Source organism: Rattus rattus, chromosome 6 (genome assembly GCF_011064425.1).
Source record: "Rattus rattus isolate New Zealand chromosome 6, Rrattus_CSIRO_v1, whole genome shotgun sequence".
Lineage (NCBI taxonomy): Eukaryota > Metazoa > Chordata > Mammalia > Rodentia > Muridae > Rattus > Rattus rattus.
The window spans coordinates 21,922,570-21,943,976 of NC_046159.1; the positions used below are offsets into that span (position 1 = coordinate 21,922,570).

The window sequence follows — 21,407 nt, forward strand, 5'->3', positions numbered from 1 at the left end:
TGCTTCAGACATATAGGGAAACTAGGCAGCTGCAGAGAGCCACACCCCAGTTCAGGACGTCCTACTGCCCTGGTCCTAGATATCAAATCTAGGGCAACGTGGGTCCCAAGAAGTGCTCAACCACTGAGCCACAATCTCAATCCTTTTCTTTCTCTTTTTACTTTTTGTCTTGAGATAAGGTGTCATTAAGGAGTCCTTGAACTCATCATTCTCCTGCCTCAGTCTCCCAAGTAGATAGGATTACAGGGTTGTGCTGCCTGGCCCAGTGAGGGGTAGGGTTGGGCATGACTTGTTGATAAGGGAGACATGGACTTCATTCCTTAAGCAGGAAAAGGAAAGAGATGTGTTGGTCAGGTAGCTCAAGTTAGGAAGACCGTCTCACCGCTCACAGAGAAAGCAAGCAGCAGGGTTGTATGGCAAGGGTTCACAGAAAAAAACCATAAGGTCATGAATGTAGGAAAGGGATTTCTTGAAAGGGGCTGACAGGGGACAAAGGAGAGAATCAGAAAGTGGAGAATCACCAAATAAAATTAATTTATTAATTATACATTTAATTAATTGTTACTAGAAAATTAACAATTTTTCTTAAAACCTCAAAGGCACAAATGAGACTGTCTTTATGACTGTTATCCTGTGCTTCTGTGTGCATACCCCCAAGCTCATCTGAGAACCCCCAGCACATGCTGCACCCCTGCTCTGACAAGATGAAGGCAACCCGGGAACCTGGAAAGGATCCCCAGACTGCATGTAGAGGGTGTTCTTGGGAAAGGAATTGCTCATACAAAGAAGGGGTTTGTGGAACTACTGTAGTGGAGGAAAGACACTTCTAAAGAATCGGGGGCAAACTCTATGGGTGGACACGCCCCAAAGCAAGGAGCGGAGACCATAGAGCCCCTATGCTGTCAGCAAGGCTGGGCCAGGTAGACAATGAAGCTGCAGAGAGATGTGCTACAGTAGCCAAAGCCATCTCAGTGCACAGCGTGACAGCACCAGTCCCAGCAGCTCAGCAAACAGTTAATCCACCAGCTTCTGGAGAGGTTGACGGTAAAGGGCTAGATCTCATGGAGAATTTAAATGAGATTTTTAAGAACGAGACAAACTGAAAAATAATTTAGTGTGTGTGTGTGTGTGTGTGTGTGTGTGTGTGTGTGTGTGTGTGTGTGTGTGTGATGTGAATGTATAGGTACATGCATCCGTGTGCAGCATGTGGAAGCCAGGGGAGGATGTCGGATGACTTCCTCTATTGTGTTCTTTCTCCCTTACTCCCTTTCTTGAGTTAGAATCTCTCACTGAACCCAAAGCTTGTTATTTCAGAGAACACAGTGTGATGGTTTCTTGATAGTGGCCTTTAAAGGTTCATAGATTGGAATTCTTAGTCATCTGACCAGGGAATGGAACAGTTTAGGAAGGATTAGGAGGTGTGGTCTTGTTGGATGAAATGTGTCCTTGGCAGTAAGCTTTGAAATCTAAAAGTCTCCATTAGTCCTCGCCCCCAACTCCCCCCATTCCTCCACCCCCCCCTCCCCAGCTCCCACCCCCCTACAGATCAGGATGTAAAGCTGTCAGCTATTGTTTGGGCAACCTGCCTGTCTTCTTCCTACTAGGATAATCATGGATATTAGTTAGTCCTCTGAAACTATAGGCAAACACCCAAATTAAATGTTGCCTTGGCCATGGTGTCTCCTCACAGCAACAGAACAGTGACTAAGACACATGGCTTGCTCGGGACTTTCAGGATCCACTTGTTTCCGTTTCCAATTCTGGAATTGTGCCGTGCCTGTTGTTTTGTGTTTTATGTGGGCACTAGGGGTTCGAACTCAGCTCTTTGAAATTGCACAGCAGGTACTTTTATCGCCAAAGCCCTCTCCCAGACCCATGTGTCAGTTCTTACAGAACTTGAAAAAGCTACTGAGAACAACTAATTTAGATTTTGACTGTATTGTTAAAATTCTTTTGGTTGTAGATTGTTGTGGTTAGAGTTTGAAATGTCCCTTACAGGCTCCTGTGATTAAACAGATGATCTCAGCTAATAGTGGTGGTTTTGGAAGTTTGTAGAACCTTTGGGGTGAGAAGCATGGGTGGTGGAGGCAAGTAGCTGGGAGGCTGGTCTTTGAGAGTTATAGCCTTGCCTCACTTCTGTTTCAGGATGCATCCTGATCCATCAAGATATGAGAAACCTCATCTCCTACACCTATCCAGGCCATCCGCTATGCCTTCTCTACCAGGATGGGCAGAAAATGGAAGCCAGATGAAAATAAGCCTTTCTTCTTCTAAATTGACTATCAGATATTTTTGCCACTGCAAGATGTCATGCGAATCTAATAAAATCCAGATCTCTAATATGATTAAGCCTAAGCCCCTTAGATACTCAAGTTTTTTCTCCATTTTTGATTATATACAATTTATTCTCCACACCTAATTAAGCTTAAAAAGTCAACAAAGTTCTTTAACAGCAAGAATATAAATAAATAGAGTGGGAAAATTAAGATTGCCTACACCATTGGTGCTGTTTTGAGGGTAAATATACATACGCTCTTCATTTGTGATGGTCCATCTGGTGATACTTGATCTTCACAACTGGTAAAAGCCATACTCAGAAGAAATTATGCTTTGGGTGTTGACCTTTTCCTGGATGAGGGATTTACAGTAAGTGAGGCCATGGGCTTCAGGAAGGGAGTAAGGAGAGAAGGGCTACCTTCCTTTTCCTGGCAGTAAGCTTCCATATTTTCCAAGCAGTCTGTTTTCACCTCCAGGCTGCTTCTTCTTTCCCATTGTCACACTAAGAAAATGGGGCTTGGACTTAACCCCACCCCAATGAGCCAGCATGTGCTTTTGAATCTGTGCTAAGACAGAGGACTCTAGTGTGGATGGTTCTGTACCCCTGTACCAAGATGGGGGATCCTATCAGTAGTTGTTTCCATACTTGTCGACTGCATTCCAGTGTCACAAACTGCACATTGATGACCTGGTACTATCAGAGGACAGAAATGACATCTCTGGTAGGAACCTAGAAAAACCCAGATCCCCCTAGACTCCCAGCTCCAGGGCTCCATCTATATCCAAGGAATCCAACACTCACCAATAAAACTCTCTTTCACTTTCTTTTAGCTATTTTCCTGTCTTTTAATTTTTTAATTGAAGGGAGAAAGCAACCATTAACCAGCTATTATTAGAGAATGGTGAGCAGTGAGAATAAGTCACAACTTTTAGTCAGCCTCATGATCCTGAGGGGAGCCAACTGATACTGTATAGCATGCTATGTTTGATATCCCTTACATGGGGAACCTTAAATTCCCTTTCGACTAAAGGTATTTTCAACATCTAATAAGTTTATTGAGCTATAGGCCTATCACAAATTAAGAACATCTGCTTTACAATAATGAAAATCCTTAGTTATAGTTCAGGTTAAGCTCTGGGGCAGGTACGTGTGCACACATGCACATAGATGCAAATACATATTAACTGCTTTGTCCATTCAAATGTCTAAACTTCTTCAGCAGTGCCATAAGTAAAGTCAAAGAAATGATCAATTGGAAATTGGAAAGACAGTGTGGAAAGTTGTTGGGTAGCAACTTCCTTGAATTCGAACATTCCCTCTCAGGAAGTTCCTGAAATGTACAAGATTTACAACACCCTTCCTGGAGGTTACATACATACGTGTGCACTCAAACACACACATGTATACATATACACATATTGTATTTATATGTATCATATATGCAATATATAAGTATATTAATAATTTCTGGGAAGAGAGCAGAAGAAATTTCTGGCATGTTGTTTAGAGAGTTCTTCCATGAGTCATCACCTATGCTAGGGTGGCTATGGTGGCTAGGTGTTATGCAGCTAACTTTGACTCACTCCTGTTCCTTTAAGTAATTCATCACCACATACTTGTAAGGAGCTCCAATAAGCTTTCTGGTTCATGAAACTAGACTTGGATGGAATGATTTCTTTGGTCCATGTCTGTGCTATACATCGTATAAATGAACACTTGTTTATGTCTCCTCAAGAAGTATAACAACAGAAAACAGACATGATGTGCCCTTCTACACGTGGAGGCTGAAGCAGAGGACTGTGAGTTGGAAGCCAATCTGTGCTATACAGTGAGTTCACATCCAGCCCAGGCTACATGGTGAGACCCTGTCTAAAGGACCAAAACAAATACCCCAAAGTTCAGCCATCAGCAGCACCAACAGAAGGTTATATGGGGCAAAGTGTGCACAGTGCTAACAAGTGCATGGAATGAGGCATGGAAGGCAGCACTCAGTGACAATGCTTCTTGGTCTTTCTCCCTTTGCTTTTGTCCCATCTGAGCCCTGCCTCATCGAAAAATCACGGGGACAGTGACAAGCAGGTGTGAGCCATGGCAACATTTAGTCAAACAACTTGCAAGTATAGTGTCTTCTTTAAGAATTGGAGACACCGGCTTGACTGGGTTGTGCTTTGTTTCTAATGCCCATATAAGGCCAGCCTTGCAACTCGGATTGGTACAATGGAGACAGCTGGAAGGCTTAGAAAGCTTTGCACGCTAGCATTTTGCACATGGTTTTGAAGAGAAAAGAAGGAAACAGAAGAGGAACAGGGCCGAAGTTAGAGACATCTTATACAACCAGCAGAGGGCATCATGATCAGTCTAGAACCTGTGACCAGCCTGCCTCTCCACTTGGCCCCTTCTAGGCCAGGCCAGATCTGTGCTTATGTTAATGACAAGATTGCAGTGGTCAAGAACACAAGACATTGCGAAATGCATAGGCTCAGAAGTGCTTTGCTTCAAAGACCCTGGGTCCTTACCCAGGAGGAAGGAAGCCTGGAACTGGTCAGCTGGGTTCCCCTTGTCTCTGACCCTCTTTCCATGCCTGAGCCATGTGCTGACTAGAGTCCTAATGTCCTGGCCAGCTCTTATTGGCTTCTTCCACTAGGATCTAGACCCCATAGTTATTATAATAGTTATATTGTCCCTCTAAGGAAGAATACATCACTGAAGATTAAGACAGATTTCATCCTCTTCTTACTGGAACCTCATTTCCGGTATATGCTGAACATAGATATACACATGGTCCAAAGGACCCTGAATGGCCAAGTGCATGCTCAGACAAGACTTCCAGGCTCTACATACTCCTAGTTTCAGTTAAGCCCTTGCCTCACCAATGCCATGCTATCTTCAGAGAATGCTGTTTTTTTTTTTGCAGACAACCCATTCCACTGCTAGTATGACAGCTGGAGAGGAGATTGTAGCTTTTATCTACCCATATCTGAGTTGCTCGCCTTTGAGGCATTTAACAAAATTTGTCTTTTGTCATAAACATTATGGCAAGCACGGCCTTCAGATAGCCTGACTGGTCTTCCGTCACACAGCCTGGAGGAAGTGCTCAGTAACTTCTTAGGGTTGCTTATACCAGCTGTTTGCACCTGGCAAGAAAAACTCTCAGGCACAGGCTCGGCGAGCGACTATCAGGAGATCTGGGGCAGGAAGCCAGATGGGCGCTAGACCTAGTGTGAGAATGGCTGGGCGAGCCCCTCAGCTGGGCGCATTTGTCATCCCCTTAAGTGGCATTATCCATGGTTCATGTCTCCACAGAAGCTGTCCTGAAGTCCTGAAGACACACCTCTGCCTGTGGTTATACTAGATACCTACACTGTAGGAGCACCTCTGTTGGTGTGTTCTTTGCCACTAGGGAAACTAAAGTCCTGATATTCTTGTTGCCGTCTGTCCATCTGTATCCTTTGGGGACAGCTTTGTGTTTGCCTTATCCATGTCACTGCTTACTGGAAGCCATTTTAGGTAAGCCGAGTTGAGACCATGGATACACACAAACACACAGTAGCCTCTGATGTGGCTGGCAGTATGCTTGTCCTGTAGATAAGCTGTGAATATTTTATTTGAGGGGAATGGATACAAGAGGAAATGCCTTTCACAGAAAGTGACATCTGCAGATGGGTGCTAAGATCACCAGGAGCTAGCAACTAAGATATCCAAGAGCCATTGGCCTCAAGGGTTCTGCAGCTTGAGTAGAGTCAGGAGCACAGACCTGTCCCAACAGAGGGCACTTTCATGCTATTCAGTGGGGGTGGGGGTGAGGTGGGAGGTGGGGCTGTCACTGTGACATAATACTTGGCAGAAACAACTTAAAATGATGGAAGAATTTGTTCTGGCTATAATTTTAGCACTTTCAGTTGCATCAAAGAACAGTGTCTGTCATCAGGGTGGCCAGGCCACAAAAACAATGCCTATGTTAGCTGCCCTTTTGCTTTCTCTTTCTTCATTCTACCCACATACCCCTGCCTCTGGAATAACACTGCTTATATTGAGGGTGGGTCTTCCCTTTATTTAGTCCTCTCTGGAAACGCTTCCACAGCTATGCTTCACAGAGTGCTTGATTATTCTGCCAGACACTTCTCAACTTAGGCAAGTGGCAATCGGAATGGACAGTGACTCAGTTGTACATGTATTTCAACTATTTCATCTTTGAACTTCCTCCGCTGGTGAGCTGTATGCAGAAGCCATGACTGCACTTCTGCTAGGGGACCCCAACCCTCACGACCCCCTGTCATACTGCCCTCCATAGCCTCCATCAGTTCGGTCCTTCAGTTACTATATGAAGCAAAGAGCCATCTCCAACATTAAACATATACTGTGAGCAGAAATACATAAACTATATTAAATAACAAGAATGTAGAGATGCATGTGTTGCCTCAGCAGAGCTGAGTGTAATTGAACTTCCTTTAGATAGAAACAATAAGATAAGACAGTGTCTGATCAGCATCCAAGGACCATTCCCTTCTTGCTTATTCTCAATGGTAGCCATGTTTACTTTCTGCTCCATCCTCCCACCATTCATCCTTAGGTCCTGGTTGATAATCTCCCCCAGCCCCCCACTTCTCATTCATGCTACAGCTACAGCCCGATGAGCTGGATAGGAATGTTCCTGAACACCTTAGGTCCAAAGTTCATGGTCCCAGACCACTCTGCCCTACAACACATCCATGCAATGTTTTACTTATTGTCTATTGTCCCCTTGTTTCATGATGAGCATGATGACATCAGAGTGTAGAGGGGAACTTGTCGCCTGTCATGTTGTAAGAATTGTGACTGGTACAAAGCTGACACTCCGCAAACAGCTGATGGATGAATGGGTGAGAGAAAGATTCAAAAAGGAGGGAAATCACCAAGGGCTGAGTGGCCAAGCAAGGGTTTGGAAGGAGGCAGTCTTCGTGTGGACAGGCACAAGGGATGGAACAGTACGGGGTACCCTAGGGTGATAATGATTGAATGGATTGGCTGCAATACAAGAATACATTGAGAAGAAGGTGGTTGAGAATCTGCATTGGTCCATGTGTTACCTAAGGGCAATGGTCAGCTCTCCGAGAATGATCACCAGTAATACTTCAAATTCAGGCTCTGATGACTGGGAAGATACTGACAAGCTAGAAACTGATAGAGAGAGGTGAAAGACAGGGGCAGAATCATAAGACAGTGAAAACAGTACACCAGGGTGATAAGCTATGCCTAGAAGTGGAATGATGGATTGATACAACTTTATGTAGCAGAGTTCCCTGCTGCTCAATGCTGCATGGTCTAGGATATGAGGGAGAGAGAGCCAAGTCAGGAACTCAAAGGCTTTCTCTGCAAGAGCCCTGATCCAGTGGTCTCCACTGCACAACAGTACCTCTGAGTCTCCTAGGAACATCAAGCCTAAAATAGTCAAGAACAACAAACAGGTCAATACCCACATGGACTCAGAACACAATGCATGTCAGTGGTTAGAGTTTTACACCAAACAGCACAGGGGTCTGCGTCTTCAAGGTAGAACATGAGTTTGAACCTTAGTTAAATGAAACCCTTCTCTGCAGCCATATAGTGCTTATGAAGATGATGTGGGCTAAAAGGAATCGTGTGTGTGTGTGTGTGTGTGTGTGTGTGTGTGTGTGTGTGTGTGTGTGTTTGTGTATTGCTACCTGTAATGGGACATTGGGGAGTGGCTTAGCAAGATGGAGGAGGGTGAGATTTCTGGGTTGTTGTCGTAAAATATAAAAAATAAAAAAAAGTATGGTTGTCTTTTATCCTGCTAAGTCCAGCACCTCAGTGCCCCAAGATATCTGCTAGATATCTTGACAGAAACACTACCCAACTCTGAGGTGGCCCAGTGTCTCCTGCTGCCGCACACTTTCCTACACTCAAACCGTCACATAAAAGAACACACAACACAATAACCTTAGATCCAATTGTAAGATATAATTGCCCACCTAAACCATCCCTTAAGTACCATCCATCCCTTAAGAACATTAATATCAACCTGTAAATACACAGAGCAGAATCTTAACATTGCCTGCCATGGCTTCTCACCCTCTCCCTCCTCCCTCTTCCTCCTTTACCGTTCCAGTCTCCTCCTCTTCCTTCAAAATCCTCTCCTGCCCATCCTTCCTTCTCCTCCAATGACAGGCCTCACTCTATCTGGTACCTGCCCCTCACCTGTATTTTACAAATTCAATGAGGAGAAGGTTCTGGTGAAGTCACCTGAGTCCTGAGTATGTGACTAGGCAGCTGTCCTTGAGGCAGTGAAATTAGCATCAAAATACAGATAACTCCAGGGCAAACCACAACATTGGGTAAGGAAGAAAGTTACAAAGGACAGGCATAGGCTCACAATATGGAAATGTGGGTATGTACACTTTTTTGTGTCTGTGCCAATGATTCAATGTAGGGTCTCATGCATGCTAGAAAAGTGACCTTCCATTGAGCCACACCCCAACCATATGGTTCATTCTGTTCGTGGCCTTAGATAACAGTCTATGTCCAGCCTTGCACATGGGAAGTGTTCACTAAATATTTACCAATAAGTCTTTTTAAATTATGAATATTGTCCACCTTTACTTCTCTATTGTATTAGAAAAATAAACTATCCATAGGACCAGGAAGGCATTTCTATACCGTCATTGGTTTCCTGCTCCCCTCACCTTCACTTCCTGCCCATATGCTCACTAATCTTTACAGGACCCACGTTTGTCTCCTGCCTCTACTCCTTGACATCCTAGCATCCCATGATCCTTCCTGAGGAAGTTTGCAAACATAAACTTACATCATGTTGCTCTTCAAAAGCTCCACTACAGTACTGGGCTGGGGGTCAGCAGGGGCTAGAGACATTCCTTTCTGCTTTTGCTGCTTCTTCCACGTGGAGGGTTGCAGTCAACTATAAGGCCTTACCTTGACCTTGACACACCCCACTGTTCTCTCCTCAGGCAAGGAAAATCACTTCCTTTGTGGGGCACCTACAAGATGATCCTGACCTTCCTCTCTTGCCTGCTGCCCTTGCCCTTCTGGTGGAGCCAAATGCCTAGAGTGAGGATGTCTTGCATCCCGCCAGGTCCCAATCCTTACAGACCTCTCCCATGCACTGTGACCAGCCACCAGGAATGCCAATCTGAGCAGCTCGCTAGTACGGAACTTTCTCGGCTCCATGATTGAGTTACTTCCCACAGGGGAGCAGCTTTCTGTTTTAAGCTCTGTGAGGCTGGCTGTTGTCCACCTCTGCTTGATCGTACTTCTCATCTGGCAACTCTGGTAATATGTTGTAGCATGATCTGTGGACTGATGGACCAGACTGTTCACGAAGCCCATGCAAAATTAATGCATTCCACTGTTTATGAAAGTAAGCACAGTCTCACCCTGACATATAAGGTTCTCTACTAAAAGATAAAGGTAGGTTCAGTCAACTCCCTAGACTCAGCTTCTCACTCCACTGTGCCCTGGGTCTACCATGGGCTCTACTTCACCCACAATAGTAGGGCTCTCTGGTCTCCTAGAAATGTGTCATGTTTTCCCTCCCCTGGTTATCCAGCTTGGTTCTTCTACTCTGCTGGCTTGTACATCCACCAAAAGTCTTGCGAGCCAACCAAGTGGCCCACAAGCCTTTCTGATCTCTCCTTTTCTTGGCATTTCCTTAGTTTGTTTCTTTGCCAGGACTTCCCCTCTGCTAGCCATCCTTCCCTTCACACATGCCTGCTGGGTACCAGCTACTCTGCTCTGAGATGCCAACCTCCAAGCCTCCCTGGGTGCTCTGGAGAGTGGGACACTCCCCCTAATGATCCACAGAACATGGTACAGCATATTACCAAAGACCCTGAGTTAAAAAACACTCTCTGATTTTTTTCAAGAAGCCTAAGCAATATCACCTGGGTAGATGCTTTGAGGGAGCGGGGCTGTGACACATATTTAGAGGGTAAGTACCTACATGGCAGGGACAACAAAGGCAGGTGCCACTGTGCAAACCTTGTGGTAGAGGCCATGCTACACCTCCAGAAGCACCTCCAGAACTCTCATGGCTTCACAGACATCTGAGTGTGCCGTCACACAGGCAGTGGATTGGACATTATGTCAGACTCAACTTTCCCAGGAGGCTAATGGGAGGCCGGGATGACCAGTCCCTAGAATAAAGAAGGAACCCCCCAATTCAAAGACAGAGGGGTGCATTTAGGCCACAAAGATTAAGCAAATCATGGAAGGGTCTCTGTGTTGGCCCTCCCCCACCTAATGAGCAGGAATGCCTGAATGTGTCCCAGGCAACAGCAGGTCCCAGCTCAAATGACAACGTCTGAATGTGAGGGCCATGACATTTTCCTCACTGGCTTGGAGCTTGGGAAGTCTGATATGCCTCTTTGAAGTCTGCTTAGAGCCCGGGGAATGTGAGGGCTTGAGAGGATAGATAAGACCCTCTTGGGTTCAAGTATCAAGAAGCTTTTCTTCCCTTTATACAGGCTGCTGGGAAAGTGAGGAGAGCTCAAGTTCTGTAGATTCTAACGGGAAATGATGAATCTGCCCTGCTTCTAAGTTGGGGTGAAAAGAAAAATAGACCTCATAGATTAAACAGAGGCGAGAGTGAGCTCTCTGTCACACAAGACAATCGATACAGGTACTCGGTCTTCTGAGCATGCCTGATATAGAAGGATTCCTGATGACTTAAGCAAGGCTCTTCGGCAGGCCTTGAAAGCCACCATACATCTTCATTCTTACAACTCCAATGTACAAACTCCTGTCCCATCCCATCTGTCACCTTAGGTCATTCCCTTCAAACACCTCACATACATTGAGCTGATCATATTCAAGACACAAGACAAAGGATTTGTTTGTGACACAGTACCGATTTTGGTAAGCCACTTGGCCACAGCGCCATAGATCTCATCCAAGATGAGGATGACCACGAGGTTGATGATGACCGCTGTTGCAGTCACCGTCACCCGGACGTTGGAGCGTGTAGCCTTGTTGAGGGACAGAGCAGCTGCAGTTGTGATCCGATAGACAATGACCCCAAAGACAATGGAGAACGTCAGGGCGATCTGTTCAAGGAAGACAGGAGGAGGGAAGCAATTACTAAGCAGGAAGTCATATCAGCAGTCAAATACTGAGCACCTACTGTTTGCTCTGGTAACCAAGTGAGTAACAGGGGTCCCACCAAGCCACAGAGGTCTGATGCAGCATTCTGAGTGTAGAGGCATTTTTCAAGGCAGAGCACCTCCAGTGTTTATCAGAGCCCAACAGTCTAAATCACAATACACACAAAAGAAGATGAGAACCCTGGGCACAGTAGGGTGTAAAGTACATCCTGTGATTCCCTTCATTCTACCTACTATGGAGATAAGAGGAGCTCCCGCTGCACCCTAATAGACAGGTGTGAGACTATTAAGCTCTGCCGAGGGGACACAGCATGCCGATCTGCTTGGTCAGGGAATAGTGTGGAGGAATTGAACTTCAAGTTGGACCATCCATGAAAGGAAATAGGGCGCCATTGAAGATGTTTTTGCTGAGAAGGGATGAGTTACAGATTGACCAATGGGAGGTAAAGGTTGAGCATAGAAAAGAAAAAAAAAATCAATCTCAGTGGTGTTTGCACAGGATGAGGCGAGCAAAAGCATTGAGTTCTTTTCCAGTCACCTTGGAATAAAAGGCATAGATTCTAATTTGATGTACAAGCCTTTTGCCACTTCATACCTGAGAGATATTCAAGCCCCTGCCCCTCTGTGGTCCACATTACCTCTCCTAGAACTTAAGAACCAGGGATTCTCTTAGACCTACAGTGCCAGCCTTTTCCCATGTCCCCTGTACTGTTCGTTTCCCAACCCCAGCCAAGGAAGGGTAGTTCCAAGAAGCCCAGGATGCTGTGAGCAAGAGTTCCTAATCAAAGCTCTGCAAGGGGCAGAAGCAGGGAGGCTCGTCATTAGCAGGCCCCATCCTGCCCTGGGCCACTGGAGCAAATCTGAATTGGCTTCAGTCGAAGAAGTCATGTTTCATCCTTGCTGCCAATGAGACTGTTCAGGTACTGGTTTGTCTCCAGGGTAGAAGGGATGGGGCACTGGCTAGTTAAAATGTGGAGTGAGGAAAGGGCAGGTGGAAGGTTCCCCTGTACACAAAAGAATGTTGGAGAAGACAGTCCGGAGGGGAAGGGGAGTTACATGGAGGGTGAGGAAGAGAGGGAAAGGCTGGGAAGAAGTTTGAACTGCAGGCAGACAGAATGATACTGGTGGGCTGGTAATGAGCTACAGATGTGTCAGCATATGGACCCATGCAGACTTCTGGGGTGTTAGCATGCTGAAGCCTGGGGTGCTAGCAAGAGACTGGGCTGCCTAGCCTGGTATGCTTTATAAATGTTAGCATTTGTCCTGTGGAGCGTGTAAGAAAGGCAGGGCGGGTGGAGGTCTTTTATGGTCAAGGGAGAATATTTCAGTGTGTGTGTGTGTGTGTGTGTGTGTGTGTGTGTGTGTGTGTGTGTGTGTGTGTGTGTGTGTTTGCAAGGATGACAGAAAAGAAGATTCTCCACTGGAGGCCACTCTTTAGATGAGAATGCAGCAGCAGCGGCAGCCGGCAGGACAAGGGAGGGACAATTCTTTTGAGTGGGTAACCTGGACATGACATCACACTGTTCCAGCAATGTAGATGATTCACTTCCTGGTCCTCTGGGACTGACACTGCCTGACAGAGCCTGGAAAATGTGGTGTGAGACTCTCTTCCTCACCCCCCACCTCGAATCCTTCTACAGTGATGAATGGTGAGGGGTGTATTGATGAGGTGACAAAGGCTGGGTACAGAAGAACAAGCCACTGTGTGTGTGTGTGTGTGTGTGTGTGTGTGTGTGTGTGTGTGTGTGTGTGTTCGTTTGGAGTAGGGAAATGGAAAACATTAAGGGGGAAATGCCAAGAGTATCTGTTGCTCTAGAGTCATGGTGGGGTGGGCAGGGAAGAAATCCTCTCCTGGGCTTCTCTGAGGCCAGGATGCTTGATGGAGACACAGAATCTCAGCACAACTCCAGATCCCGACTTACAATCCACACAGTGAAAGGATTCCTACCCATAGCTAGAGACACCTTGTTCTCACTTGGTCTTCGGAGGTGACAATGGATAGCAATGACGTCACCAACATCACTTCTCTGCTGCATCTTCCCCAGGTCACTGTTCAAACCACATCTTCCCTTGAGCCAATCCTTACAACTATCATCCCTCCTATGAATGAGGGTTCATGATGATCCATGGCTGGACCCTGCCTTTGGAACCATGCCCACGTTCCCATCCTGATCTTAGAGCTCAGGTCACTTGCCATTAACTCCAGTGCCATTTCTACCATTTGTGGTTGAATTGTAGGTTTTGAAGGTATTCAGGTCAACGACATCTCTAATAAACTGTCCTGTAGGACACTGCACTGGGACACATCATGTTTTGGGTCTATCTACAACACTAGGGTAAAGGAGCTTGTTCATGGGCCACAGTCTATGGTTAATGCTATTCCATAGCACTGCTCCCTAAATGGAACCAAGAGCCTCTGTTTGCTTCCCCCGCTCCCCACACTTCTTTACCAGCATTTCTCACAACAGCCAAGTGCACTCTTCTGCATGTCAGATCATGAAACTCCTCCATAAACCCTTCCGTAGGGAGCCCATTCCTTGCTCTGACCCTGACTCCCTAGTGCTTCCTTGACTCTATCTCTTGGCCTCATCACGTTGCTGCCCTTTTCTCACTGGACATCTTACCAGGTATTACTGTAGGCTGGTTGGAGTCCCTTTCCTCATTCTTCCCTCTGACTCCAAAATATCAACGTGGCTGCTTCTTTCTCCTATTATAGACCCTTGCTAAGACCTTAACGAGACATCCTTATTTGACTTATTTAATAGATGCATTTGTGATAGTTGTGATTTTTAAATTGTATTTTATTGGGAACATGCTGAACATTCGAACATTCCATCACACACACACACACACACACACACACACACACAGAGAGAGAGAGAGAGAGAGAGAGAGAGAGAGAGAGAGAGAGAGACTCCAGTGTATCCTGCCTGCTCACTTCAGACTCATCATGTCCCTCAGTCCTGACAGGTTGTTGTTAGATGACAGTCATTTCCTTCTTTGTCTTAGCTATTCTGTTACTTAAGAATGAGTCACTGAACGATGCCACGGAAGCTTGGCTCTTTTGGGTCACCCACACTGCTCTCTATCCTGATTAACGTGTGCATTTTCATGGCTATGTGGTCCTTAGCTGTGTAAATAGACCTTGGTTTATTTATCAACGCTTGTGGGGATAGGCATGTGGACTGTTAGCAGTTTGGGGCTATTATAAACAGAGCCTCACGGGATTTTTTGTATCCATACTCTGAGTGTGCACATAAGGTTTTCTAGGGCAGGCAGTTAGGCATGGACTTCCAGGGCTGTGGGCTTTAAGTCTTGGTTTTACTAAGTAATGCCAGAATGTTTCTAAAGGCATCTTTAAATAATTTCGTAAATGAACTCCCACCAGCCTTGTACAAGTTTCTTTTGATCTAGATCTTTCCCAACACTTGTTATTGACAGACTTCTTAATGGCATGTTGTCTGTTGAGTGCATATGGCGTTTCACCATGGTTTAAATTAGAATTTTCTTGAATACTAATGAGATAGATGGGTTCTCATTGGTAGGCTTATTGGCCACTGGAGTCCCTTTTTGTAAAGTACCAATAAAGGTCATTTATTAAGTTTCTATTGAATTGCGTTATATTTTTTTGTAATTTTTGTATACACTTTGAAATCGGTTTTGATGAGTTACAGCTTTTATAAACACACTCCCCGACTTTGAGTTCAACTTAATCCTTGCTTCACCCTTCCTGCTTCCCATAAAACCACCCTAGCCCAGGCCTTGCCTAGATGGGAAAACGTCCTTGAAGTGAAGGCAGTGTTAGTGCAGAGGTACTTGCTCCGTCACACCTACGTTGTCGCTAGACTTTCCTCTAGCCCGGGATTATCCCTGTCCTGGCAGCCTCTGAACGCTTTAATAGGACTAGAAAATAGAATGATCCCGCATTTTCCACTAAATTCAGCCAAGCTGATGCTCTAAAATCCTAAGTCACCACTGAAGGTGGAGGCTGATTCTATTATTGGTTTGCTTATCACATGTACAGTGTTTTATAATATTTTTAATTGTCAGTCTGGGTTGCTCTTGAGCTCAAAATCCTCCTGTCTCAGCCTCCTAATTATCAGGGTTATAGGTGTGTACCACCTACACCTTGTCTAAAAACTACTACTACTACTACCACTACTTCTACTACTACTACTACTACTACTACTACTACTACTACTACTACTACTACTACTCCTCTTACTACTACTACTACTATATTATTATTATTATTATTATTATTATTATTATCTTCTGTCCTTCTCTGCTTTGGTGCCTAAGAATAGCATTAAGCACACAGTTGCACTCATTCAATATTTCCTGAGTGAAGAATAAACTCTTCAACGGCAATATGCACCTTGTGGGAGGCCCTGAAGCACTAAATCGATTAAACTTTCTATCATCGAGTAGAACACAGCTCTCGGCTCCCTTGTATAACGCGCCATGCCTTGGGCTTGTTTGGCAGAGAGAGGGAACCAAACTTAGACTGCTAAGCTTTACAACTCTGCACTTTGTCTGCAGGGTGAGGACCTGAGTTTGATGATGTCTAGGATCGATAAGAACATTTATGTTTGGACAAGGTCTCATTACATAGCCCAGGCTAGCCTCAAATTCGAAATCGCCCTGACTCTTCCTCCAGAATGCTGGCATTACTAGAATGTGACCCCAGATCTGGCCTGGTTTAAACTTCTCAGATGACATGTTTCCTGTCCCCATTAGTTAGGATACCAATATTAATAAAGACAGTAATAAGCTCTACCCAGTCAGGAAGAAATCTCCCAGTAGGTTCAGAAAATAACGATGATTCTTGCAGTTTTTAAAAATCAAGTAATCCCCCTTCTCTGCAATGCATATGCCATCCTGCTAAGGAAAGTGAGCTGTAACATCCACAGTCTTCTTAGTTACACAGGGCCTCGAAGTAAAGAAGGACTGATGTTAGTGACCTAACGTGGGCCATTGATGACTTTTTCTAGCTTAAGCTGCTAATCTGACTCCAGCACCAGTCAATTTCAGTTTCTTCCCTCAACTTTTTCCAACAGTGACAACACCATTAATTCTCAAAAATAAATAAACAAATAAAATAAAAAGTTTCCACAAACATGGGGAAGTAAAAAAATAGTAAATGCAGCATCCACAGAGACAGTAAAGACTGTAGGTCCCTAGCTGACTCTCTACTGTGCCTTCCAGACATTGTTAGCATTAGAGAGAGGCACTCTCAACCCAAAAAGGCTCACACACACACACACACACACACACACACACACACACACACACACACACACACACACACACGTGCCACAGCAAGAACACATCCCACTTGCAGGACACTGCAACTTTACCTATATACAGTCAGTGACTTCAGTACTGGGAAAGTTCTTGGTTCCACCATCTAGTACTGTGGCCTCTCTCTTGTCAGCCCCTCACTATTCCACAGCGTAAAAACAGGCCCACCTTACACACACTCACTACAGGGTCAACATGCACACAGTCCCAGGCAGGTGGTCCCTCAAATTACCATAAACAAGATGGAGGCAAAGTTCATCAAGTATCCTGGGAAACGGTCTTTCCAAGTCAGTTTATCTTCATCATCCTGAGGTGAAACAGGAGAATAGAGACAATCAGAAGGCACAAAGAACAGATATTCATTCATTCCCGTTTTGCATAAAATTTGCATGCCGACCATTTGCTGCTTTATGGATATTTCTGTAGTAACTGATGTCACTTTATTCTCTCAATATCAACAGTAGCCCTCTTCATTTTGATTGATAGCACAAACCTCCAATCCCAGGACTCAGGATGCTAAGGCAAGAGGATCATGACTTTGAGCCCAGCTTGGGGAATATGGTGAGTCTTAGCCCTGAAGATGTTTAGAACTGAGACAGCAGTTCCAGCAACAACAAAAGACCCTGAAGACCGCCTGAAGTCATGTTTGCAAAGTGCAGAGAAAATAGTGAAGAACACGGTGTTAGCCAGCAGGGAGCCACCCATCACTGCTGGCAACAAGTCAGACTCAAAGTCAGCTCAGCAGGACCCTAGCCCCTGCTCCCTTTCCTCTCCATCCATGCTGTCTCTCAGAACAGACCTGGTTTGGCTCTAGCAACAGTGCCATCTAGCCTCTGAAAGCTTGTACTGTAAGCTGAGTACCTCGGCCTACGGCTTCTTTCCAGCATCCTTTGTGTGCCCATGGCAGTGCCAGACACAGTGAGGAGAGTGAACAAAGTCCTTCCAATCACTGTCCTGGGGGGTTCACAGCCTAGAGAAACAGTGACAGCACAGCCACTCTCAAAGCGTGAAGAATCACCCATCGGCTTGCTCAGGAGTGAGGGCTAACTAGGGAGGGAGCTATGGGACTGTACGGAATGGAAGGATTTGCCTTGTGCTTTTGGAACAAGAAGAGGGTTGACCTGGCTTGAGGGGCAATGCTATGATTGGGTCATTTAGTTCTTAACACTTCCACTTCCAAATGTATAAGTCATTTACTCCAGTTTTCATAACAGCCAGAGAATGTGGTCTCAGACTCCCAGTCTAACAAGCTTTGCCTCACCCTGTAAGAGCAAACTAAATTCTAGACGATGAGCATTCTGAAGAGATAAGACTCATTCATGTAAACCTGTTCCAATCAGACTGGACTAAGATTCATTCACACTTTCCCAAGTGAGGCCAAACAGAAAGAGGGAGTGGGAATGCCATGCTTCCATCCGTACTCCGGGTTCACCAGCATACTATGGCTTTCCTACAGTACCCTGAAAATATTGTCCTCTAAGATATTGGCAAGGAAGTCTGAATATGCGCTACTGATGACACAGAACCAAACAGAAAAAATGGATTTATGGAAGGGTTCTGTCTACGGCCTCCCCAGCTACCACTAAGAGCTTATCAAACACACGTGGGTCCAGTCCACTCATCAGACCAAGCCTGAGCACCTTTGATGAAATGAATTCTGGGCAGGTGCTGAGGACATAGAGAGGCCCAGAACTAGTGTAAAGACCTCCGGGACCACAGAGACAAGGAAGCAAAGATAAGTTGGACTGAGAAGATGATTTTCACGCAAAAGGAGACAACGGAAGAGCATTGAGTTAGATGTCTTCTCAGGAAAAAAAATTCACTTTTGACATAGATAGCTTTGTGTTTATTGGAAGATCACCCCTTTCACATTGATGGTGATGGGGTTTTGCTTAGAAGGCACGCATCTGAACATACACATAGTTCCTACAGTCAGACATTATCCAAACACAGGAAGCTGAGAGAAAAGTCAAGATTGCACACTGTTCTCCAAAGCGGGTTACTAATAAAGATAACAGCAAAACCAAAAAAAAAAAAAAAAAAAGTAGTTTATTTGTTTTGTGTTTGGGTTTTAGAAATGAGGTCTTCTTACACAGCCCAGATTGGCCTTGATTCGTAATCCTCCTGCCTCAGCCTCCTGACTGCAGGGACCTCGGACATGCACCATTTAGCTGGCATAAAGAAGTTTTTAATTATAGGAGTTTGGCACTAATAAAAAAAGCCAGTGAAATCCTGCCATTCGCTGGTCCATGCAAGGTGTGAAGATTCATTGTAAAAGGCCATTCACTTCCTAAAATAGACATCACTAGTGTGAAAGAGAATTAGGATTGGGAAGAGGACATGTCAACTCTGAATACTGAGCTCTAAAATATTTATTGTGTCAGTGACCTTAGTAAATTCCCTGCAGTTCTGGTGTGTGTGTGTGTGTGTGTGTGTGTGTGTGTGTGTGTGTGTGTGTGTGTACACATATGTGTGAGCATGTATGTGGAGGCCAGGGGACAACTTCTAATGGCTCTTCACCTTTCACCCATTCCCCCAGCATTACTATATAAATTCACCACCACGCCTGATTTACTTATTATTTAAAAATAAAAATATGGGACTGAACTTGGATCCCCATACTTATAGAGCAAGCACTTTATACACTGAGCCATCTCCCCAACCCCCAGCAGTTTCTCTACTGTCAAGATAACCATACTCCTTATTTGTAAATCAGTTACAGCCATCACACTACATTGGTATGCCTTTGATGAAGCCCGTCTAACAGCACTACAGGCACACCAGAGAATGCCTAGACTTTCCTATTGGTACCATGAGGATGTCAAAGCCAGTCTCAAGGAAGTGGCAGAGGTATTGTGAGGGTCACATGAGTGAATTCGTGGGACAGAGCTTTAGAAACTGCATGGTGCATACAGCAACGAGCTCTAATCAGCTTTGATTACATCAAAAGCAGGTGATTATGGGGCACTTAGCTAATGTCGCCATTGTTCAGACACCAGCCTAGCTGTCATCTGTTCTTACTTCTTTGTCTCTGCTGTCTGTGTTTGTGTCGCTGGCCTACTGCTCCCACATACAGATCTGTGTCCAAGAAATAGGAAAATAATGTCCACATAGAACCTCACACAAGTCCCTGTCTGGAAAACTGGGTATTTAGAAATGAAACCACTTAGAAAGTAATAGGTAAGAATATTATTTCAATTAATCCCTTGGAGGAAAGGAACTTTGAAAAAGTGGCAATTGTCCTTGTTTTTATACATATTAATATAGTAAGATTCATCTTTATTAGAATGCAGTTCTGCATATTTCTATGAACCTCTGCAGTCATGTACAATGACCACAAAGTAAATCAAACTAGAAAGTGATTTTCTCACATTTCCCCATGCTCCTCCTTTGTCTGTGACCTCTTTCTCCAATCTCCAGAACTAGCAAAATCTGTTTAATGTCCCTCTAGTTTTGGGTCCTGCGGAATGTCACCAAGTATACTGGAGTGTGTATCTCTTCTTGGGTGTGGCCTTTTCGACTTTGCACAGCTCACCTGAGACCCACCCTTACTGTTGCCCAGCTCAGTCGTTTATCCCTTTCACTGAGGGATGGTCTATATTTCATCATTTTAGTCCATTTTCCCACTCACTGCCCTGAGGAATGTTTGGATTGTTTCCAGCTGGAAACAATTAGGAACGGTGCCCTTCTAAAATCTGTACACCCATTTGGATACAAATAAAAAAATATTCATGTCCCTTGGGCAAATATCAAAGTAGTGGACTTGCTTGATCACACTGTAGGCCTATGTGTGACTTTATAAGAAGCCACCAAACTGCTTCTAAAGTGTCCAATGCCCCTCCCATCAATAGCATGTGATAGCTCCTTTTTTTCTTTAAATAAATTTCCTTTAGAACAGGTTTAGATTTATAAAAAGCTTCAAAGGCAGTATAGAGAATTGTATATATACCTTGTGTTCGGTTTCCCACAGAAGTTCAGTGAATTTTTCACAACACATAAACCAATATCATGCAATATTATGAACTAAAACTTCATATTCCATTTGTACTGTCTCAGTTCAATGCCTGCCTCCTGGTTAAGGGTTGCGGCTAAGGTACCACATTCTGTTGGGTCATTCGCTCCCCTTAGATGCATTATGAAAACCTCTCATACTTTGTTTGCTGTTGATGGCTTTGTTCACTTTGAGATGTGCTAGTCAAGTGTTCTGTAGAGGAATCCACAACATCATCTTGTTTCAAACTTTGTCTGGGGTTATGTTTGAGGGAGGTAAACTAGAAGTCAAGGATCATTTTATCATGGTTTTTCAAGTATATAGACCATGATATGCCCTGTCTCTGATGATGCTAACCCTGATTTCTTGGTAGGATTTTCTGGGCTGTCCTGGATTTCTTTATTAGAGGCTTTCCTTCCCCATTTTCTGTACTTTGCTCTTTAGAAAGAGGTACCCATCACCATCGTTGAAGTTCATCTTTGAGGGAACAATATGTATAAGCACATATGTTTCTGATATATACTTTTAATGGCTTTAGGAGGATATACCCAATCTTTCTCTGAACTCTAAAACAATAATAATGCACAAAAGAATGGAGATGACAAATGCCAAGCCATCATTAGGCATCATGCTCAACTTAGAGTTGGCTTTGACCTTCAAAGAAAACAGGATGTTGGCTTCTTCCCTTCTCTTCCTTCCAGAACGCCTACAAAGAACAGGG

At 44.6% G+C, this 21,407-nt stretch overlaps 1 protein-coding gene across 1 annotated transcript in view; it reads right to left on the reverse strand.

The window, feature by feature from the left end:
• The window catches only part of Ano2 (anoctamin 2), a 332,547-nt gene that overhangs the window by 61,870 nt on the left and 249,270 nt on the right, over positions 1-21,407 (reverse strand). Inside the window, exons 14-15 of the mRNA XM_032906571.1 lie at positions 16,928-17,002; positions 11,139-11,334 (exon numbers count right to left, since the gene is read on the reverse strand). Coding sequence (XP_032762462.1) covers positions 11,139-11,334; positions 16,928-17,002 — 271 coding nt within the window. The remainder of the gene's footprint in view (positions 1-11,138; positions 11,335-16,927; positions 17,003-21,407) is intronic.